This window comes from Centroberyx affinis, unplaced genomic scaffold (genome assembly GCF_046629955.1).
Source record: "Centroberyx affinis isolate AG114_WGS23_722 - 3 ecotype Tasmania unplaced genomic scaffold, CSIRO-AGI_Caff_v1 ptg001094l_1, whole genome shotgun sequence".
Classification (NCBI taxonomy): Eukaryota; Metazoa; Chordata; class Actinopteri; order Beryciformes; family Berycidae; genus Centroberyx; species Centroberyx affinis.
In genome coordinates, this window is record NW_027279639.1 from 82,352 (window position 1) to 107,085 (window position 24,734).

The 24,734-nt window shown below is 43.6% G+C and overlaps 1 protein-coding gene across 2 annotated transcripts in view; it reads left to right on the plus strand.

Annotated features, from left to right (window-relative positions):
- The first annotated feature begins 3,328 nt into the window (after nucleotides 1-3,328).
- The window catches only part of LOC139647578 (phosphofurin acidic cluster sorting protein 1-like), a 57,815-nt gene continuing 36,409 nt past the window's right edge, over nucleotides 3,329-24,734 (plus strand). For both annotated transcript variants that reach the window (XM_071523503.1, XM_071523504.1), the window contains exon 1: nucleotides 3,329-3,845. In XM_071523503.1, coding sequence (XP_071379604.1) covers nucleotides 3,691-3,845 — 155 coding nt within the window. In that variant the 5' untranslated portion in view covers nucleotides 3,329-3,690. The remainder of the gene's footprint in view (nucleotides 3,846-24,734) is intronic.

A 24,734-nucleotide genomic window follows, 5' to 3' on the forward strand; every position in this document is an offset into this window, starting at 1 on the left:
CCGAGTGACTTGGAACAAGCGAGCAGGTAGGAGGGTTCGGTGTCTTGCTCAAGGACACGAAGGCAGGACGCATCATGGCTGCTGAGGGCCACATTACATATTGTAGGGTTTGAACCTGCAACCCTCTGGTGATGGGACATGAAACTGCTGTCAAATGTCAACAGGTGGAGAACAGGTGAATGGACAGTGTGTTGTACTTTCGGCCATAATTAAACAGACGTTAGAGGCAGCAGAAGCTAATTACGCATGCGTAATTGATAACTGAACCCAACCCACCCCATACGGAAAAGAACTACAGTGATGCTGCCTTCAAAGGCGCCTCGTAAACTCTTATTTCCGTCTTCAGAAATTGTAAATGCGACTTGCAAGTGCTTTTGGTCAGAAGTAGCCTAACAATACAATTCACCCTGTAACAAAAGAAGCTTTTTTGGTTGTTGTTTTATTTGAGAAATCAAACTCCACAGAGCTACTTTATTCCGCCGCAGCAGAATGAAGAGGAGAAAATGTGTATCAGGTAGTTGATGTTTTAATTAATATAGGCCAGTTGTTATTAAAAACAAAAATGCGTGACTAAACTAAAAGTCAAACTAAGAGTGAAAACTGAAACATACAACAATACGAGTTATTTACTTAGGATGCCAAACAATAGCAGTAATATATGACGTCATTGTTACCATCAGCTCACCACCTAAACGTCACATCTCGGCAACTGGGGTCTTATCAAAAATGCCCACTTCCCCAGTCATGTTCATGTTTACCACATTGTTGGACCATTCAAGTGCGCCCATCTCACGATTACGATATTTGCGACAGTACTTGAAGGTAGCATAATCCTGAAGGAGACGGCTACATAAATCTCCATAGACCCGTGATAAGTATAGCTATCCTCAACCTGCCAGAGGAAGGTACATTTGGAAATCATCCACAAACATCTTAATAATGACGCTGACGTTGTGCTAAGGACCATTAAATCCTGTAATCTGCCTTTAGACAAACGTCAAGTTGGACTCAGCAGTGGTGTGACGATGGAGTGATTATTATTGCATTAGGCCACCTGATGATTCATATTCAGATTCAGGGATGGTAATGATGCACTCATGTCCTGCCTTCTTTCACCCTGGGGCGCAAAGCTGCACCTGTTCTGTGACAGGCAGCCAAACAGTCCGTGGGAGATTATTTCTGTAGACTCAGGAGAAATCAAAAACAACATCATTACAATTTGGGTAAACCACGACTTCCAGCTGGAGATCATAAGGTAAAACCATGGATGTAAACACAAATACATTTCAAAAAAAGCATTCATTTATGTTTTTTTTTTTTAAAGACCCTCATATATCATATAGCCTACCCTATCCTCATATACGTTACATCAGTGTGATACTAGGTCACTTTCTATCCTGTATAGCCTATTATGATTTTACCTCATACAGATTCATATCGGTCCTAAAAAAACAAAGATGAGTAAAAAAAAAAGATGGGTAAAGATGAGTGGGATTCCCCTCCACATCCCTGGTTATCATATACAAACAGAGCAGTGAAAAAGAAAACAAAGTCACACGATGAAACGAAAGCAAGCTGGATTCAAAGACTGGAACCGGTTTGGCACGTTTATATTTTTGCCTGCTTGCAGTGGCTGAAGGAAGGTGTGTGTGTGTCTGTGTGTGTGTGTGTGTGTGTGTGTGTGTGTGTGTGTGTGTGTGTGTGTGTGTGTGTGTGTGTGCGTGCGCGTGTGTATGACTAATGGGAATTATCTCATGACCACCCGAGGCTTCAGTCAGTGTGCCATGCTCCTAAAATAGCACATTTAAAAAATTCTACCTATACACATGATTGTGCCATTGATCATTGGGGGAATTCCACCAGAATGAATAGATATTTTTTCCTGTATGAAGGTAAAGTCCTCTTCAAATAGAAAGTGAAATCCCTATAGGACTGTCCAGTAAAACAGTAAATGATGGGTAAATATTGGCTCTGAGGTCTATCCATGGCTTAAATCAATGCCTTTGTAACAAGGAGAAGGAGTCGGCATTGATTATCTATTTGATTTGTTTGACTAACCACAATATACCACTCCATTTTCAGGCTTATATCCAAATCTGTTGTAGTTTTTTTGACCTTTTCAGTGACTTTTGACACTTTAAAATGCCATTGTTAATGAGTTGTGACATTTAAAGCAGGCCTGCAGCAAAAAAAAGCACACATACCCAAGCATGTGTATATTTCTGAATAGGGTTAAACTGATATATTTAAGTCTGTTGATACATCGGGCCTTATATTAAATACAGGAGATCGGCCAGACAAGCCGATATGATTGAGGTTCCTCACTAAAACAATGTGTAAAACTTCCAATTATAATTTTTTTTTTTACCCATTTTAGTCAATTCATTAATTATTCAAAAACTAAACCACCTACTGTACAAATAATTTCATTAGCATGGGTTTCAGTGGAGAGTAGCCTAAGTGTCATATGATGCTGTTTCCACCGGACAACAAAAAATTCTGGCAGAAACACTGAATACTTGTCATTTTCTGGCATGAAAATGGTCACATTTAAAGATATTGAATATCGGCACAAAATACCGGCTATCGGTGATTTCAGTGTAAAAAATATCAGCGTCTGTATTGCCTTCAAAAACGCATAATGGACAAACCGACTTCAAAATATACAAAAATTGGCCAAAAATGTATGTGAACATGGTAGAAAAACATTCAGTATAAACACATTTTGAGGGGCAAAATATATATTGGATATACTTGCAGACATACAGTAGCACATATATGGAAAATGTTTTTTATCTTCATGTAGTTTTTGGTCAGTTTTTGTATGTTTTGAAGCACAGGCTAGCTCTAAACATATTCTGAAGTATATAGGCCTATGTGAAGTGTCAGTTCAATCCAATTCAGTTTAATAAAAACAATTGTAATAACCGTACTAAAAACAATATCTGAGTAAAATAAGGATTAGATTAATGTAAATATGAAGTAATATTATTGCCAAAGCTTTGGTAGTAATCAATAATGATAATAACATTGATAATAATTATAATAAAAATCTAATAAAAAAAAAAAGTAGGCTATAATGAAACCGCACGTAAGTAAACTAAAGAATAGATTAATGTATATATTAAATAAGGCTAAAAATACAGTAGGTATGCCTAGAAGATAACACAGACACTAAGCCGTCTCTCTCTCTCTCTCTCTCTCTCTCTCTCTCCCTCTCTCTCTCTCTCTCTCGTCGTACCTCTTTAACTGAAGAGGCGTATCTCTCTCTGCTCATTGTGCGACCTCGGCGAGAGAAATTTCCGCTTCCTGCACCCGATAAACATGATTCACGACCGAAGAAGTTGAGGCGCAGAGAGACAAGGAGAGAGAGAGAGAGAGAAGGAGAGGGAGAGAGGGGGGATTTACCGCGTTCCTACGGCTACAAACCCCACTGACTGCAATGTTATCATTATTAGCCGGCGATTAGCACAAACCGGATCAACTTTCCATTGCACGGACGGGACCGTTTTACGCATATGCAGCAGAGTCTGGACTAGGAACAGCAAAGCGGCAGGAGCAGCAGGAGGAGGAGGAACAAGACCAGAAGAAGAAGAAGAAGAAGAAGAAGAAGAAAAAACAAACCAAGAAAGGCTACTACGGCTATTCCTACCGTTTTGAAACCCCGTCTTTAGCCGCCCAGCCTCCGGGATGTCGGAGCGAGGAGGGCTCCCGCGGACTGGGGGTGTCCCCTCGCCGCACATGCAGCCCTCCAAGCCGGTCAGCATCACCTCCAACCGGCCGGTCCACATGAACCTGTACGCTACCTGGGAGGTGGACCGCTCCTCGCCCAGCTGTGTGCCGAGGTAAGGGGCGAAGCAGACCGTGACTGTGTCGGGGTTTTTTTTTTTTTTGGGAGGGGTGGCAAATGACCCAGGCAGTGTGTTTACACCACAGGTCCTCACATAGACAGACATTAGGCCGCATGGATCCCCTGTTTGATGAGGTTTTGTCCCACACACCCAGCCCATATGGTAGGGATTTTTTTGGTAGCCTATTGAGATGTGTAAATGAGGTAATAGTGGTGAAAATGAAACCTGTGATGAGAAAAGTCTTTGTTATCTATTCTGTAATTGGGGTAATTCCCAGTGATCTACTCCTGATCTTTACCAGGGAAGCCCCTAGAAGGCCCTCAAGGACCCTTGGAGGTCCCCAGACCCCAGTTTGAGAACCACTGGTTTCTACACATATCAGCCCTCAGTAGCTTTTACAACCATAATGGTGTTGATAGGTATAGATAGCACATACAGGCAAGTCCCTGGATGTCTTTTATTGTGTGTGTGTGTGTGTGTGTGTGTAGGGCAGCTGCAGTCTATTCCCCTCAGATAGCCTTGCTGCCTGCCTGATCAATGCAGACACAAAGATTGATGAAGCGTGCGTTGCAGTCCTGTCACTATTAGCTACTGAACCCCTACATAGAAGGATATTTTGTATTCATACATGATACAGCCGTAACACCAGCCACTTGTGATATATTGGATTGTGGAGGAGGAGGGACTCATGACTGATCATTTTGGTGACTTGGCAGGCAGAAATGGCTCATATATAAAAAAAAAAAATTTGGAAGTGAATCTGCAGCCTGTTTCACCAATAGTTTGCTTTGTGTTCTTCAATCATAGGCTATAATGCAATGAGTGGTGCTGTTTTGTAGATTCGTTTGGACAATGCAGCAAGGTCGCTGTAGGCTAGACACCTTATCCACATAAGCTCCCTGCAAACAATAGGCATGCAAGTAGGCTTGTGGGCTCTTTGTTTGCCTCAGCAGCCAGTCTGTATTGGAATTTGACTGTCCAGCCAGCCGGAGAGTATGAATACATCGACATGGATTTCACACTGCAGCGAGGCTGATAGTAGGGACGGGACTATATGCTTATCTCACAATACGACCATGATACGATGTAATAAATAAAAGTTGTCAGTGACAACAAAGTCTGGCTGTGCAGAATTATGTTTATTTCTGAGGCACAAAGCTTTCTCGCAATGGCATTGGCTTACTAGAATGTAAACAACGATTTAAAAATGTCATTACAAAGTGCAAATAATATAATTTGGATGGAGAGCTTGTGAAATTGTGATGGGCAAGCCGTCTCATTTGTGATTACTACAACAGATCATATCACAAGTCTTTTTTCTGCCCCACGATACGTATTGTCACATTTTTGTACTGCGATATATTGAATTTCGAATTATCATCCCATCCCTAACTGATAGCTTTTCCACTTAGGCAGATGTGCTTGCTTATGTGAGCTATGTGATAGTATAGTATAGTATAGTCCTGTATGTATTTATAACGTTCTAATAACCTAGGTCATGAGTTGGATTCGAGGTCAAAGGTTAACTGCTCTGACTGAAGGCCAGATCATGTGATTCAGAAGCCCGGGTTAAGCACATTGTTTGTAGCATGTAACAGTCTATATGACGGTTAGGCATGTAGAGGAGAGTAAGCCCACTTTTTTTTTGATTGTGAAATTCCTCCTCTAATGTTTTTTAAGCTAACATAAATATTTACATAGAGCTTCATGGTATGCAGTGTGGTGAGTAGTATCAGACTGATGAGAACGGGGCCTTTTCAAGAAAATATAACCCAAACTACTACTAGTCTGAGACAATACTTGCTTCTTTCTTCGTATTGCCGGCTGCTCAGCTGGTGACCGCCGACAGGAGATCACACTGCAGTTCTCACCTTTTTAAATTTACAGCTGCATCAGTGATCGTGACCCGGCTCCTTGCTCTGAATGCTGCAGCAAGAACGGACAGTAAAGTTCAGCATTAAATTCTGTTTCCTATTCCACTGTGGAATGGAGTGTGTCTGATCCGTATCCCTACAGAGGCACCCGGATGTTGGGGTTACTGAAAGCAATTAGTGAGAATAGACCGTGGTGGTAAAAGCGCAACCATCATCATACAGAGCTTACATGCTGACATCTTAATGCCGCTGCCTAAAACGCTTTGGGGCTTTACTGGGTTAGAAGCAAAGCCTCGAGGGTATGTTTTGCTTCTTAGCATTTTGGAAATGTGTGTGTGTGTGTGTGTGTGTGTGTGTGTGTGTGTGTGTGTATACCATGCGCTCGCTTGTGAATAAACGATACCGTGTTGGATCCATATTTTGAACATCCAGCCTGAATAAAACATCCACTACTATCCTACATCCTAAATATCTTTTATCTCCACCTTGTATTCGCAGTACGGATTATTACCTTTTTGTGTTTGTGTGCTAATATTCTCAGACGGCTTTGTATGAATATTTAACGTCACCCTCCGAGTTTGTGATTGTGGATGTTGATGGTTTTTCGGACCGTTTTCAGCAGGCGTCACGGTCCATCACATATCTTCGATTTCACTGCAGTTGCAGCAACAGGGAGAGACACGCAGAGAGCCAGAAAGAGAGAGAGAGAGACTGAGAGCTGGAACTGGAAGCTGTTGCTCTGTCATCTACATTTAAATGGGATTTCTCACAGACAGAGGCAATAGGGAACAAATCTGTGTCACAACCTGCCTGAGCTGGCTGCAGGTTAGAAGCACCTGTCACATCTGAAATGCGTTGGAGATGAGGAAATGAGGGACCGAACTTAAAACCTTCTCTTACTGCGTGTTTTCTTAAGCGGGAAAGGAGTCGTGAAGTCATTTTGCAGTGGGCTAAATGCGGCCTGTTTGCTTCTTGTTGCTTAATCTTTGTTGTTGCAACGGGGACTTGCAAACTCCCCCCCCCCCCCCTAGCCGAGGTGTTGTTGTTCTAACCTCTTCCTGTCTACCCACAATGCCGTTTGGCACGGTGTTGATGCAGTGCCTGTGGTTTCAAGTTGCCCTCCCAGGCGCAAACCTGCAATCAGCTGTTCTCTCCTGATCCTGATATGGAGCGAAACCTGGGAAAAAGCTCCTGAAGGAGATTTAAACAAAGATCAGGAGTTTGTTTTGAAGATGTTTTATGGCGTTTTTACTCCCTTAGCTAGCATGCAGCGGACAGCAACAGGAAATACTAGAGAGAGAGGTGAGATGGTATCACTTGTTTGAACTTTGTCACAAGTCAAATCTGAAGCCACAAACACTGTATCCGTCTTTGCTCCTGAGCAACCAGGATACCCCGAAACAGCGTATTTGTTTCCAAGGGCACAGAACTACAATCGGCTCCGTTCATGAAGCCGGGCCCCGCCCTTTCTCCTATCTGTCATCGCGGCCCGAGTGCCTCTGAGGTCATATCTGCGTTCAGCCTTCATGACCTTCCATTCTATTCTTTACTATGGCCGAATAAATCATTTTCCTGGCTCCGGACCAGCTCTTTCAGTGCAGTGTATTGGGTGATTCCTCCCTCCGCTGTCTCCCCTAGTTTCTGCAGTGTCATCAACACACGGGTGTGTTCGGTTCGTCGGTTCTTCTCCTCCCTCACCTCGGGGGGAGGGGGGGGGGTGAAACGTTCATTTTCCCTTGCCAAATAATCCCAGTGACAGGCAGCTGCTTTTCCAAACTCCGCGCCTCGCATTTCAGTGGATTAGCTCCCCGCTGTACACATATAGGCTCCGCAGTGCGTAGCAAGAAGATTACCAGTCTCCGAGCGCTGTGAGTTTTTTTACAGTCAGGTGGAATGTCGATGGTGCCTGCCGGCGCTCACACCGAAGATGGTTTGGATTCCAGCATCTTGCATAGTTCAGGCCTCCTCGCGCAGCTCCACTGCGTCGAGTATTCCTGGAATGGGCCCTGTCGCGGAGCTCCTCGTCTTGCATTATTGAAGAGGGCCTTCTTGCAGAGCCGAGGGGGGGAAAGTCCCGTGACTCGGGTCCATAGATGGATGGTGTCTCTCTCTGGTGTGCTTCATTGCGGCTTCCCCGGGGCCATGAGTGGGACTCTCTTTCCCAGAAGAGAGAGACGGATCTATAGGGTCTGGGTAAAATGTGGACCATAGACGAGGGGAAAGGCTTCATGTGTGACGTGCACCATTTGCTGGATGCATCTGATCAATGCACTTACATACATTTTTATTATTGGATGCCTCAGAAGCAGTCTAACCCCTAACTCTAGCAGTGTTTATGCCACGCTCTGTCTATTGAGCTACACAGGATCATGCATTTAACATTTACATTTTAAGCATTTAGCAGACTTATATACTCTTAACCTGAGTATATCTAACATTACAAGCAGCCAAGACATGCACATCCATAGATTCTTCAACTAATCTTCACCAAAACATCAGTCAGAGCAGAAGGTCAAGATTGTACACTACCTTCTTTTACTAAAACCTTTTCACCTTCTCTTTTTCGGCTATTATTTCTTTACCTAGCTCTTCTCTATCACACATAATGGAGGACGCACTAACATTTGTAGCATCTGTTGTGGCTTTGACCTTCACTTTCCTCACTCTTGGTTGTTGGCAATCTAGGAATGTAAGCCTGTTCTGCTCTTGCTTACTCTTTTGTAAGTCGCTGGATGAGAGCATCCGCTAAATGGCTAAAATGTAAAAGTATGAAAACAAACAAACAGGGTCATGGCATTAAAAATAAATGCTTATCTATTGGCCTGGTAATGAATACTGTTGGCATGAAGAAGCGCAGTGCAGAATGCAGGATGTTCTGAATTATACATTGTGCATTTGTTGGACTCATGTGCTATAATTGCCCTGCAACACAATAGTGGGACGACTCTCTTCATTCCTCGAGTGTCAGTGCTACATTATCCACCCTGCCTGCTCTCTGCTGCACACACACACACACACAAATGGAAAGGACTAGAGAGAGAGAGAGAGAGCCAGCAGGCTATCGCATACACACACACACACACACACACAGTAGTAGTGTTCATTAAGATGCTTTGGCTTTGCCACTCGTCTTGGCGCTGCTCGTTCTTCCGTACAGCTGAGCGGCCAAGAGGTCTGAAGTTTCCTCCGTGGCTCAGCTGGCCTCAGCTGATGGAGATGAAGGGAGATGGGAAAGTGTAAAGTACAAAACTCGCCCAATGACCTCATCTCAGTGGATAGATGCTTCCTTTTCACTTTGTTTTTCCGTGATTATTTAGTATATCTGATAATGGGCTTCTTCTTCAATAGTGGAAAGTTGAAAAATGATGGAATACAAGGCTGTTATTTACTTAAATGATTCGTTCATCCCATAGGTTTCTAAAGACTCCATTATTTCCATTACAGATGCTGACAATTCTTCCTGTATACATGTGATGGCATACTGGTTGCACATAGCACATACAGTATGTAAGAAAGAGGAAGTATGGCAGTATGGGAGTCACTTTTGACAGCAACAAACCAAACTACCCAAACACTTGTGGAGCTCTAGGAACCACTTTTAGAACCACGTTTTACTATTGAAATTAGAAATAAATTACCTCCCATTATTATTATCTTCAATCAGATGGCCGACCGGTGAAATCAGTGTGGTGTGGGAGGTTTTCACTCAACAGCTTGAGGGCTGGCAGTCTGTAAAACCTGCAGTGAAACCTGCCTCACCCTGCCTTAAGGAGCTGCTACCCTAAAAGAGAGTGTTTACCTGGTGTCTGGTAGACTGGATAAACATGAAGATTCACCAACGTTTGTCTGCTGGCTGCGGTTAATTTCTCTCATGCTTGGCTTGAGAGAGGAAGTGGAGAGAAGCAGGAACAATTCGGTAGTGAAAGAAGTTATCCTACTGCTGCTGCACTGTAGAGGTTGTGGTTGATTGGTCCATAACACAGCTGTGGTTGGAGAAAGCTTTTGTTGTGGTATTGTGGTGTTGTAGTATGTTTGTGTGTATGTGTGTGTGTTTGAGACATCGCTTATGTTTATGTCTACTGACACCGATCCCCCTGCTGTGGAATCAAAGACTCCCATCTGGCAGCTAGACACACACACACACACACACACACACACACATTGTTTTCCAAGGTGTAGTGACACCTATCCATGGGCAGAGCCACTGACATATGCTCTGCTGTCATCTAATGTGCTATAAACAAGGACACAGTCGCATCCAGTTACATAAAACCACATGCACACCCACACAGATTTTTCTACATAATTTCAGTTTCAACACTTGTAAACATGTGAAAAATGAAAAAATAGTCTGCACGCTAGATAATGCGACGTTTTGGGCGCAAGCCCTTCTTCAGCCCATCTGAAGAAGGGCTTGTGCCCGAAACGTCACATGGTTGTATACCAATAAATGTTCATGGGAGCATTATCTAGTGTGCGGACTCTATTTTTCCATTTTTCACATGTAGGCTACTTCTGTCCAGCACCTAGTATTCATCGTGTTTGGATGTGCGTGCTTTTGTAACCTTTTTGCAAAACTTGGAAATATGAAATGGAAATATGGGACGTATAAATGCTCATGATTTTCCCTTTTTGAATGCAGTTTATTTTGGAGAAAATGTCTTTGATGGATACCTTGATTTGTAGGCCAGAGATTTTGTTCGGCTCCAAAGTGGCATGTTTAGGAAGCTATCTGAAACACCTTTCTCTCTAAGAGCAAAATTGCACTCTTATGATTTGGAAATTGCAGTAGTGAATTGCTCAGCGCTGCACACACACACACACACACACACACACACACACACACACACAGTCACAAACAGCCACATAGAGCTGCTGCGGTTAGCGCATTACCGCGGTAACGCAATCACCGCAGAGTCAGGCTGATCACCGCTTCACCGCTGGGTTTTTTTCCCGTTTATTTTAGGCCTATTGTTCATGTTCCAATTTTTGCTTGTAAAAGTTATGTGATCTGAAATAAATGCAATACTATTTTTTAGATAATAGTAATAATTATTATAATTGTGTAGCCTATTTTCTTCACGCCATGTGTTCGAACGTTTCCACTCACAGTTGCGCAGTTAACGTTCTGATCGGAGGACGTGCCCCCCCCCCCAGAACGTGCTTGGCAACTGTTGGCTACGGAAAGTTTTCGCTTCAAATTAGGCTAAAAACAAGGATCTTGTAGCGAAACCCAACCTTACTTCTCCTGTTTGGGAACATTTTGGCTTTGAGCCTGAGGAAGAGGGAAAGCCAAAGAATTTGGACGAAGCAGTGTGCCGCATTTACAGCAAGAAAATAAAAAAAATAAAAAGTAATGCGAGGAAACACGACAAATCTAGCATCGCATCTTAGGACCACTCATCACCCGTTATACGATGCACCCCATCTACCTCGGGAGGTCCCGGCTCAGCACTACGTCAGTTAGGAGTCTCCGAGGCATTTGCCAGCGTGACTAAATACAACCGGGACAGCAACAAGTGGCGAGCACGTAACAACAACTGTAACACAGTATTTGGTTGCGTATTATTCGTTTTTTTTTTTTTTGCCGGTTACCGCGGCGGTTTGAATGGCTTCGCTAATTTGTGCGGTAAGGAAAAGATCAATACCGCAGCAGCTCTACAGCCACATATACAGGAGGCACACAGGAGAATAAGCAACAGGAACAACATGAGGCCACACAACACTTACTGCATTTGTGCAGCCGTACAAAGAGTGTATGTGAGCCTGCTATATCCGTGTATGCATGCAAATACCGCGTGCACATGCATGTAATCCTTTTCCAGCTCAGGTTACACATTGTTTCCCTCGGGTGATAGCACAAGCTTGTAATACACTTAACACAGATTGACCTTGACATGGTGCCTGTGGTAAGGATTATTGACACCGCTTTATCACCTGGACATTTTCTCAATTCCTCAGCAACAACCTCAACTTTTTAACTTTTAAAGCTAACAGTAATGACGGGGAAAACAATGCTCAAACAATGACACTAGTGTGTTACCCAAGAATTGAACAACATGAACAACATTTTGTAATTGAAGAGCCATGTTTCAAAAGTAACACCTACTCTTACAAAATGATTGATTGCACAAAATTAAAACAACATATGGCTCTTTGTAGATGATAGTGTGCAAGTTAAGTCCTTAGTTTAAAGACTGGATTTTACAGATATCGACTGAATGACTCCAGGTAATGATTGTTTTTCCCAAAATGGATGTTTAGCAGTGTAGAAATGGAGGTACTGATAAAACAAGGATACTTGTTATGGGAAAATAAATACACATCCTAAGTGGCCTCTTTGGTTCAGCTGTTGCTCTACAACTCGACTCCCCTGTCATTCTGATACTCTCAGCCGATTATGATGGCTGGATCGGGGCCGGGGCAGTTCTGATTGGTCAATAACCAGGAAGCTAATGCGATCGGCCACTGAGATAGAGGTTTCCTGTTCCACGGTAACCAATTGAGTGGTGTGCGGTTCTGCCGGCTGAGAGCGGGCTGCGATGCCATCGTCTCCCCGTCTCGGGCTAAACTGGATTAGGCGTGCGCTCTGCTCATTAATCTGTAATCGCTTTAATGAAGGGTCAATTGTGTGTGTGTGTGTGTGTATGTGTGAGTGATACCAAAGAGAGGATTCCTGTGCGCTCCTGTAGTTGGATCTAAATGACACAGAGGACTGGATCCACCTCTCATTTTTAAGATCAACTCACACACATTTACATTGAATTAAATGCAGATAAACACACACAGACTGTAGGCCTGTATATGACAGCCTCAACATTTTCCACTGTCTCTTATAAACGGTATCTTATCTACACGTCACACACACACACACACGCGCGGGGAGTCACATGCTCAGTCTAGCAGGGGCAGAGAGGGGAGAGGCCAGCCAACAGGCCTTTCGCTCTGGATAACAAAGTGCAAACCAGCGAAAACACGATTAGCAAACTCGCCAAGAGTGATAACTTGCACTCAGGGTGTTTTCTGATAGAGCCGGCAGACACTGGAGCACGTGCTAACCTCAATTTGTCAAACACATGCTTTTTATTTTTTTGTAAACATATGCGATGGAATTTGACAGGGGGGAGGGGGGATCTGTGTGTGTGTGTGTGTGTAAAGGTTGATTGTGCCCTCCTTAGGAAGTAACAGGCCTCAGTGTGTCCTTGCCTGTGGCTGTGGGAAGTAGAGCAAGACGGAGAGAGTGAGAATGTGTGAGAAAGAGAGAGAGATAGAGGGGGAGAGAGAGACAAATAGAGGGGAGAGAAATAGTGGAGGGGGAGAGATAGGGAGAGAAATGGAGGGGGGGAGAAATAGAGGGAGGAGAGAGAGAAATAGAGGGAGAGAGAGTAAGAGGAGGAGAGTGAGAGTAAGAGGGAAGGAGAAGGGGAGAGAGGGGGAGAGAAATAGAGGGGGAAGAAAGAGAAATGGAGGGAAAGAGAGGGGTGAAAGTAAGAAGGAAAGAGAAGGAGAGAGATAGAGGGGGGAGAGAGGGGAATGGAGAGAAACAGGGAAAGTGGAAAAGAGAGCGCGAGTGAAAGAGCAAGAGGTCACTTGGTTTTTAACACATACACATAAACAGTATGTGTGTTTTGTACATGTGTGTGTGTGTGTGTGTTTGTACCACCACATGTAAAAACGCCCCTTTCTCATCATTGAAGAAACATTTCCTCAAGGCAGCTTTAGAATGACAGGCGGGGGGGGGGACTTCCAAAAAGGGGCTTCCATTCAATCCCATTCGTTGTGTCCCTGCTGTATATTCAGCCAGCCGGCAAGATGTTGGGGTTCGTCACGTGTTTCCCAGCTCTCCAAGTCTGCGTCACGCCTCACCTTGCGCCCCACGTCAGATGGCGGTGGCGTGTGTGTTATTGTGTGCTATTGTGTGTTGCCGACGCCGCTTTCACACACAGAGAGTGCCTTTCACAGTGTTGTATTCATTTTGCGGCACTTGAACCTAGGCTACCTCTTGCCTCACCTCGCTCCTTCTATCAAATGGTGGCTTTGTCTGTGTGTGTGTGTGTGTGTGTGTGTGTGTGTGTGTGTGTGTGTGTGTGTTAGCACGTGTATAATTGTATATGTTAGTGTGTTTTGCACTGCATTTTCACGTTGAGTGCTGCCTTTCACAGTGTCATTTTCATTACACAGTGTTATTTTCACTTAGCAGCACTTGAGCCTGCTTCTTGTCTCACCTCGCACCTTACAGTAAATGGTTGTGTGTGTGTGTGTGTGTGTATGTATTAGATGTGTGCTAGTGTGTTTTTGTGCTACATTTTCACGTTGAGTGCCGCCTTTCAGTGTAATTTTCATTATGTTTTGCAGCACTTGAATCAGTGTCTTGGCTGACCTTGCACCTTACATCAAATGGTGCTTGTGTGTGTGTTAGTGTGTTATAAAGTATAAGTTAGTGTGTGTGTTATAGTGTGTTTTCACTGTGTTTGTGCCTTGCAGTGCCACTGTATGTTTCACTGAACACAGAACATCTTCGTCTTGCCTCACCTTGCGTCTTACATCAAACGGGGCTTGTGTGTGTGTGTGTGTGTGTGTGTGTGTGTGTGTGTGTGTGTACGTGCGTGTCTGTGTCCTGGCAGGGTGTTCTTGCTTCAGGCTAAGTGTCAGCCCATGTCAGCGGGGTGAGTGTTGCTCTCTCTCTACAGACTGAGTGTTAGCGGAGGAACAAACAGGATATGAAGTAGAGAGGAGAAACAAGGAGAGAAGGATCGCAGCGGAGGAGAAGAAGAAGAAGAATGAGGAAAGGGGTGAAGCAGAGGAAGATGATGCACAATACGCATGAAGCGTGGATGGAGAGAGGGAGGGGAGGGAAGGTGAGAAGTCAAGGGGGAGGGAGTAAAAAAAAGAAGAAGCGTTGGAGGGGAGGGTGTGAGAAGAGAGAGGGAAGGAAAGGCTGTGAAGGAGAGAAAAAGGTGGGTGAAGAGAAGAAGGAGGGGAGGAGAGGCTGACGGAGAAAACTGGGAGGCTTTATCGGGAAAAAAGGACGACATCAAAGCTAGGGGTGATTTAGTGAAGCGGCTGGGGCAAAAGGAGGAGATACAGGAGAGAGAGGTGACCTGATGGAGGGATTACGCTTTCTGTCACTCGCTCGCTTCCTCTTTCTCCCTCTTCATCTCTCTGTCTTTTCCTTCCTGCGTCCCTGCCTCTCTCTCAGCGTCTCTCCATCTGTCTCTCCCCTCTCTCCCCGCAGTATCATACCTCACAGTGATGTAGACGGCCAGCCAGCAGCTAAATCTAAGCCCTTTCTATCCAGGCTGCTGCCCCGATCCTGTCCGTAACTCAACCCTCTGATCTACTGCCCCCCCCCCCCCCCCCCCACTGCCACCATTACGGCTCCCCTCCCACAGTCGCATCCCCGCCGCCCCCGGTGCAGTCGTGATGGATCTGCGCAGTTTCACCTCTGCTGCCATTGTTTCTGTAGCTGTCAAAACCTGGCGGGGCCGTTACGGCTCTCCGCGCTGGCGCAGATTCACCCGCTGCCATCGGTCCGGCGCCAACACCGCTGTCACAGGCTCCGTTCCAGGCCCGCTGTGTCATATTGTAACTGCTTCCAGCGTCAGTATGCTTCCCGTCTCGCCTCCTTGCGTCTTTACATGGGTAAACACCATTTTGGGAGCAACTCGCAGCAGTTTCATCTGTGTCCTTTGCTCCGCCAGGGCATGGATACATATAAAGAAAGAGGAACAAAAAGAAAACACGCACTAGCAGGGTGCACACTAGTGTACTCTGGCCTGATATCTGCCTTTTATTAACTATCAGATATCAGCCAGTCAGTGTCGACCACTGCCTCCCTGACCTCAGTTACATAAAGAGAGTCTATAAGACCTGCAATGACATTTTATTTTCTTTGCACATTATATTACCTCCGGCAAAGACGGTTATGTTATAGGTGCCGTTTGACTGTTAGCAGGATTAGAGAAAAACTACTGGCCCGATTTTCATGAAACTTCGTGGAAGGGTGTAGCATGGGCCAAGGAAGAACCCATTAAATTTTGGAGCGGATCCGGATCCAACTCACAAACGAGCAATAATAGCATGAACCTTGGCGGAGGTCTGAGCTCTGAGTGCCCTTCTAGTTTATTCTTTTAACTGTTCAATTATGAAGTTTGTAAATTATTTCATCATTTAAATGTCTAATGTATCCCAGAGTTTCCCCGGCCATTGAATAGCTGCGATGGAGAGTTTTGGTTTCACATGGTGGTCTAAGTGTTGTTTCAGAGGCTTCTCCACTCTGCCATGAAGCAAAATATGGGGGAAATAATAAATAAAATGGAAAATTGCATAACTTAGGCCTACATTTTAAAGACAATCAATATTGGGACAATCAGCTATTGGCGATTTCAAAATAATATTGGTATCGACCTTCAAAAGCCCCAGGTAGCCTAATGCTCCCATCCACATATTTTCTGATTGTCGGTGAATCACATCCATATTTATCTTGTATTTTTGTCAACCTGTTATGGTGTGTGACCCTTAAATACTTGGCTGTCTCCACTGTTTACACTGTTTGAAATGCTACAGAGGGATGGGTAGCATCACTAGTGCAAGAAAAAAAAAAATCAACCCACAGTGGCCATTTTGAATTTACAACACACTCCAGATGGGAAACTCCACTCAGAAGATATAGGCAAGGCAAATATATAAAACTAGTCTTAGGCTACTTCAACACATAAGTGAGAACGTAGATAGACCTAACGGTCATCAAATGAACTAGAAATCTCTGGAACGACGACTACGACTGCTTAGATTTCACATGGAAGTTAGCTAGTTTACCAGCTAGCTAGTAGCCTATTAGCTAGCTAACGGTACCGAGGCTAAATTCCGTTAGCTAGCAGAGGGACAAATATAGTATGTTAAAATGTAAACCTACAATATAACACTCCAGCTTCTTGAGATCTGTTTGTTTCTAATATGTTTTTCAGTGGAGAATCTGTGGAATGATAAATGTTTGTCCAATTCCCAACGCTTCTCCCAGGTAGAGTTTCCCACCCCAAGTATGCGGAAAAGTCCAAAATGGCTGCTGAGGGAATAAGACCCATGGTTTACAATCCTGTTTCTACTGCTGTGTCTATTTCACAGATTGAATTCAGGCCCCGGGCTGCTGTTTATCTTAACTGCAGTGAAATGTGTTTTTTATGCTCATGTATTTCTGCAAGCCGTTTGTTCAAAAGTTACATAATAGACCGACAATTGTATTACTGTGTGTGTGTGTGTGTATGTGTTGTGTGTTTTGTAGTGGAGATTGGATGTGATCAGAGTGCCTTGTTGTTTTTTATTATTTTTTTTCTCAGTCCAGATGTAGAGCAGAGCTACACGTTGGTGTACAGATGGCAACACTACACCCCGGGGACACACACACACAAACACACACACACACACATTATTGTATTTATTCAGGCCCGTGAGTGACATCCTCTCCCACCAGTGCAGCTGCTCTTCTCTAGAGACTTTTCTCACCGTGACTCACCACACTCACCTTGGTCTCCACTTGCCTCACACTTTCTCTTCACATGTCTTTCTGTTTCTCTGGCATCACGTTTCTCTTTCTTTCTGACGCCGTCTCTCCACCTCTCTTCTCTCTCTCACTACACACATTACACAGATTCTTTGTTTTTCTTTCCTTCTGTTTCTCATGCCAACCTCCGCCTTATTTTCTATCCATCTGCCCATCAAGTGAATAAATTAACTCTAACCTTTTTCTTTCTCACGTTTTGAGTTTCTCTGAGTGTCTGATTTATAGTTGACGACATCTAAACTGACTTCACACGCCGCATAGTTTACTCTAACACCATCCAAACGAAGCAGTAGCCACCCACATACCAATTCGCATACTAGATAGCTTAGCATAACAACATCAAAACGAAGTACCCACCCACCTACATGCAGTCACACACTCAAATAGCTCCCCAGCTGTGGGCAAGAGCACACAGCAAAGAGCCATGCCAGGATTCGGTCTTGACGAGCACTGTGGTGAGCAATAGGGCTGCTTGAACACACACACACACACACACACACACACACACACACAGTTTTTTGCTGTTGTGAAAGAATCACTTCTGCTCTTGCCTTCAGATTAACTATGAGTCACAGCACAGGAAAACACACACACACACACACATACAGACACATACTCTAACGGCTACATAGCTACATATGGTAAAACCGCATATTGCACGCTCCGTTGTGCATATAGTACATACTGTCCACATGGTACACACACACTCAGACACACACACACACACACACACACACACACACACATCAAAACCATGTTACGTATTACCTGTAACCCACTTCTGCCACTGCACACTCACCCACTCTTTCTATTTCTCTAACTTTCTCCCACACACACAGACTCAGATGCACACACGCACACACACTTTTACACACTCTCGCACACACACACACACAGACTCACACACATCACTCGTGCTCATATCAAGGGCTTTTAAAGGAATGTGCCGGCAGACTGATGCGCTCGTTCATAGTCACAAACACACATGGCATGCGTGGGAGAGCGAGCGAAACCTCACATTGCATTGTAAGCAGACAGGGCATAGGCAGGACCGAGTGGCAGAGAGGGGGTGTGTGAGTGTGTGAGTGTGTGTGTGTGTGTGTGAGTGTGTGTATTTGCCGACCAAATCCTATGCTTAGCTGGGCAGAAGTCAGAAGTCTTGAGTATTTTTTTTTTGTTTGGTGATGGTCATGATATTTGGCAGCCTTGGGCATCTTCACACATTTGCTGTGCCAAAATAAAGGCCAAACCACTTGCAAGATTCACCTCGGTCTCTTCTATAACTTTAAATGTCTTAAATCATGTTGAACCTCTGCAATATCTGACTCATATTTCAAGAGATTTCCTTGTTTTTTTAAGTTTTGGTGACATATTTGTGGCTAAGCGCTCACTGCTGTGGTGTTTCTGCACTGCACTTCCCAGAGGTCACCTGTCAATCAAACAGTGTGGGCGGAGCTGTGACATCTTTGTCCTTGGATGTTTCTGTAGGGCCATGGTGGCTATCGCTGCTTATTATTATTATTACTTTTAATTTAGCGGTTTCTATTAAAGTATTGAGAATGTATGTAAAAGAGAGATGGAGAGAGACTGAAAGACTGCTGGTAGTGGGACTGGGCGGCCATCACAAAGCAGAGATGGAGAGAATGGAAAGAAATGTTTTAAAGGGAGAGCCAGAAGATGGTGAGCTGCAGAGGGCAGAACACACAGGACTGGAATTGGATAAAATCAATTCAAAGTCTGTGTTGGAGGAAGATAGAGGAAAGAAGGGATGGCAATCGAACAGGAAAAGGATAAAAAAAAAAAAAAGTAGAGACCTGCATACCAATTAGAGAAAGATCGCGGAGGGGGTGGGTGAAAAAACGTCAGGAGCGGATTGAGGAGGAGGAGGAGAGGGGGGAATTGGATGGAGGGAAGCACAGGGCGCTATCAGATGAGACAGACGGAGGGATGGAGAATTAAGGAACGCCAGAGGAGAAATGAAAAAGCCTTGAATGGAAAGAAGGGGTGGGCAGGGGATGAGAGGGAGAAAGAGAGATTGTCCTTTTTTTTTTGTTTTGTTGGCGGGCGGCGGTGGACAGCTTGTGTTACCGAGAGAGATAAGACATTGGAGAAATTGAAGAACAAGGAGACAATGAGCCTGGAGCGTGCACACACACACACACCACACACACACACACCGCGTATTAACACATGCTCGCAGGAGCTCCTAATGCATTATGTCACTGTGACCGTGACCCTGCTGTAAAGAGCCTGCCGTCCTGTGATGCAGGTGACAGATTGTCATAACTGATAATAGATCTATTTAGACATTTACCAAAACACACACACAATGTGAGGCTCGGGCAGGCAGAAATTATTAATAGATTCGTTTGGAAGTGCTGTCTATCATGCACACACACACCATGGAAAAGGGAAATGTCAGGGAGGAGGAATAGAGAGTGGCAGATTGATGGTCGGCTTCATTTCATGTCTAATCTTCCGGAACGGAATATTCTGGTAAAACCAAACGTCTCTTTTATCATGCAACAGAGCTAGCCTCATGCTCAGCTATGAAGTCATGTACCCTAGTGCATTTAATTATAGCCCCTAACTTACAAAGCACTTCTCCTCGATTGCCATGAAAAGCCCCTGTGTACTGAAACCAAACAAAAAGCAGATGTGGACAGAAAGATTAGGACGGCATCTCCGAACGCCATTAGCTGATGAGAGATAGTTTAACGTTACGTCTGTCTTTGCCGTTATTGTTTAGTGAAGCGGTGGATTTGAAGTTGAGTTTTGGATCTGTTATTGTGGTGCTTTTCAGGCAGCCGAAAACAGACATACAAAGAGATACACAGATAGGTAACAGTGCTGTGTTAATCCCTGCATAATCAGAGGTAATAATATAAATAATGATGCGAATACTTTTTATTTGTCTAATGCTTTTCAGGATACTCAAAGACATTAGGCAAGAATGCACAAAATCAAGAAACACGGATGAGATTTTTCAGGTTGTTTCAATTCAGTTTTTTTATCTTTAGACACACAAATCCCATTTATTAATAATAGGAGATGACTATACTTTTTCCTGGTTTTCTGGTGTTCCTTGATCACATCCCTGCAATAGATATAGATTAACGGATAGAGAGAGAGTCAGAAATTTATCAGAAAAGTATTGAGTTAGTTGTACTTGACCCACAGGGGGCTAAACAGACAGAGTGCATGTACAATGCACATTGAAATTGATATCATATTCATATCTTAATTTGGCTCTTGTAAATACCATACCATGTATGCAGTTGCCAATGTAAGGCTATTAAATACTAGGGTTCTACCAATATGGGTTTCTGAAGGCCAATATTGATATTTTTGCATTCAAGCTGCTGACAGACAAAATTCTGTGCCAATTTCTTTTAAATCTGAGGATTTTCATGCAAAGACATCAAGCGTTTCCTCCTAATTTTATTCTTGGCAGTATGTAAAAGCCACTGAAACAGCATTTATACCATCGTGTTACATTAGACCTGTTCACTGAAACCCATACTAATGAATTGTATAGTAGGGTTAGCAGCTCTTTAAGGCAGGGTGACTCACTGCACCTATTTAATGGTAGAGGAAAGTCTGGGATACATTACTGCCTATAAATGAAGAATTAACCTTAATTAATCCCAACTAACCTTGTTAGAAACCTAAATATAATAGCTGGGATATGAGCAGGCATAATGACACAGTCTGTTTATTAGTCATTTTTGCAGCTTGTGTAAGTATCATGTGGATGTTGAGAATATTCTTTTAATTCATGTGTACACAGTTGCGATCTGGATTTGACGATGCATATGAATTAACAGCTTAATAAGAGAATAGTCAAAATACTGAATGTACAAGAACTTAGAGTTGTATTGAAAGAAAATAGAGACAGAGAGACGTGTAGAGTGGCCCTCATTTAGAAGGACATTACAGACTGTTGGACCATATCAACACAAAAGGACAGACAGACTGACTGACTCTGTCTCCCTACACTGGCTAAAGAGATGCAGCTCTGATCAATACACACTAAATTAAAAGCTGCTGGATTAGTGTCCTGTTGTTGCTCTCTTCTCTCTCTATCTATCTCTCTCTCTCTCTCTCACTCTCTAGTCTGGGTGCAGTGAAGCGTACATGCATACTGATCAGCCAAACTACAATTAGCTTTCTCTGTGTGCATGTGTATGTCCATGTTTGCCTCTGTGTGTGTGTGTGTGTGTGTGTGTGTGTGTGTGTGTGTGTGTGTGTGTGTGTGTGTGTGTGTGTGTGTGTGTGTGTGTGTGTGTGTGTGTGTGTGTGTGTGTGTGTGTGTGAGAGAGATAGTGTGCATGTTTGCTTGGTTTTCCCCCAGCATTTACAAAGCGGGCAAAGCAAAAAATCAAAAATCACAATACCATCTACTTCAATTTCCAAATCGCAAGAGGCTGCAATTATTTTATGAGTGGTGGCTGCTGAAAATGGATCCTAAACATGGTGTCTGGTGCTGAGGCCAATGTCTGACCTATAAATTTAAATTGCACACTATGAAAAAAAAACCTACATTGACATTCACACAACAAATATTTGACAACATCTTAGTTTTTTAATTAAAAATGTTTCTTGTTCTAAAATCAGTGTCTGTATACTGCATTGCAATTTATATCGCTATTGCAATATTCCACATAATGAGTGCAATATGATTATTTGTCAATACCCTGCAGCACTAGTCATCAGCAGACTATCTGTTTCCATGCATGGCAGCAGAGTTGGATGCTGCGCTCGGTTTGGCATGCCAGGTGTTGGACAAACATCGATAAGATCCCAATCAGGACCGGCCTGCCCTGCTGTTACTGTGGACAGATTTTATGCCTATGGGCTAGTGCTGCTGCTGCTAGTGTGTGTGTGTGTGTGTGTGTGTGTGTGGCCTCAAACCTCACAGCACATTATTCAGTGGATTCCCAATGTTGTTGATTACTAACTCTGTTGGTGACATGGAGCAAGTGAATAAGTATCATCACCGTTTAGTTTCAGTATTTTCAGTAGGGAAATACACACATTTGTTACAATACAAACTACTATAGGACCTTCATTGACTACATTCATTCCCAAACCCCTAATCTTAACCCAAAAACCTAACCTGAACCTAATCCTAATTCTAATCCTAACCCTAAACCCAAGTCTTAATCCCAGAAATAGCCCCTTAAAGAAGTGAGGATCGGCAAAATGTCCTCACTTTGAAGGATTTTGCTCATCTTTCCATCCTTATCAAGACATTTGTTTCTCATGATGAGTAAAGAAACACACACACATACACACTCTCTTTCTCTCTCTGTAACACACACACTCCTTCTCACATAGGCACAATCACTGAGTGTCTGTTTTTTCCCCTCTCTCTCTCTCAGTAATGGTGTTTGCCAGACTGCTCTGCGATATTGCCTATTCATTCTCGTTGTTGCTGGAGCGTTAAGTATATTTAGTGCTTAAGTCAGTACTGCGCTACTATGGGAGGAGGAAGCCTCAGCCTCACTCTGGAGTCTGCCCAGCTCTCTCTGTGTCTGACTGCTGATGTGACCAGCATGCTAATCATCTGCAAGACCAGGCTAGGGGGGCATAGCCTACACACACACACACACACACACACACACAACACATACGCACACACATCCCTCTATCTCTCAATTTTGCTCCGACCCCAGCTCCAGACTCAAAACTTAACACAATTCCCCCCCCACCCCCTCCTCGTCCTTCCCGAATGATTGATGTCCTAGCCGCCCCATACCATGCCTCATCCCTTCCCTCCCCAGTCTGTAGGTCCCGCCCCCTCTAGCAGCCCATTGGCTGTCGCGGCGGCGCTGTCAGTGAGTCAAGGAGGAGAAGCAGAGCGGACTGCAGAGCTTTATGACTCATTCTGCTCTTCAGGCTGGTGCTGCTCCTGTAGAGGGCTTTCAAGTAACACGACGCACCCTCTGGCGGCCATATTGGAGGTCATCAGCTCTTTGGGAAATGGCGGCTTGAACAGCTGATTGTGTTTCTAAACTTGCGCCGAGGCTGTCACAACAAAATTCCGTAGACATGGTAAATTTCTGAGCTTATTAGCTAGCTGACCAAAGCATCCGGTCAGTTAACCATCACTGTAAACTGTTGTAACCACATCTGATTTGCGCAGTAGAAGCTAGCATTGGTAGTGGCTAATAGTCGTGAGCTAACATTAGCATCGGTTGCTCTCCTAAATTAGCCTGTGCTAGCTAGTTAGCTAGCTAACCGAAACAGCAGTTATATAAAGGACCCCTAATATAGTCCACATTAGAGCCATGGACCCCCATTTGATGATATTTTGTCTGTCGGACCCAAATCTCTGAATATTTTTATTGTTAAATATGATTTTGTCCAGAATTCCATGAATATCTATATTGTAGGTAGAGAGATAATAATGAAAGAATTATCAAAAAGTTAATTGTGTTAACTTCTTGTAATTTAAATAATGGTGAAGTTTAACAATTCATCAGTTTGCTGGGGACCCCCTGGAACCCCCTCAAGGACCCCTGGTGGTCCCCGGACCCCACGTTGAGAACCACTGGTCTAGGTTAAGTGAGCTGACGCTTTTCAAACTAGCCATCAGTGTTTTGGAGTAGAGACTACGGCTAAAGACAAGACAGTTGTGTCACAGTATCTACATTTGGAAACAAATCTACCTTATCAGACTGTTTACTTTTAGTCATAACATTACCTTCATCCACACCACAACAGTCTTCTTCAGGTATTCAGGCTCTTTTTCTTGCCCGGTTGTTATTACATTCAGCCGTTACTTGTGCACAGCTAATTCTCCAATGGACCTCCATGATGGCAGTAGCTGTGGTTGCCAGGAAAGTATTATATAACTATTAAAAAGATTTATTGAACATTTTCAGTTTTTTTTTTTATTACAATGACGTGTTACTGCAGCTTTATTGGAGCAACAAACCACTCCAGGCTAACATCTTGACCCAAAAATATGAAACAGATACCTAGATTCTAAAAATATGTGGTTTGATTGGAAATCTACAAGCGGGGAGATGAGTGTGTACTGAATGAACACTGCAGTGAAATCAATGGTGACAGTGTCTGTGTCTGTTTGACCATAATGGAAGATAACTAATGAACCTCATTTCCGTTCCCTCCAACCCACATTTAAACGTAGCTGTAGCGTTTAACGAGTCTGGTAAACAACCATGGCTGTTGCTGTGTGGGGTATGGAAAATATAAACCATAATTTCCACATATGAAAAGTGAAACGACACAATCAATTTGTAAACTATTTTATGTAGTTGTAGACCCACTGTTATTTGACGTTTTGTCATATGTCGCTGGGCAGAATGATTTTCAGCTAAAGAGGCGATTTTGATTTGAGAGCAGCTTAGGTTTTTGCTTTTACTCAAAATGAACACACACACACACACACAGTCAGTTTTTTTTCTACACGTTCAACAA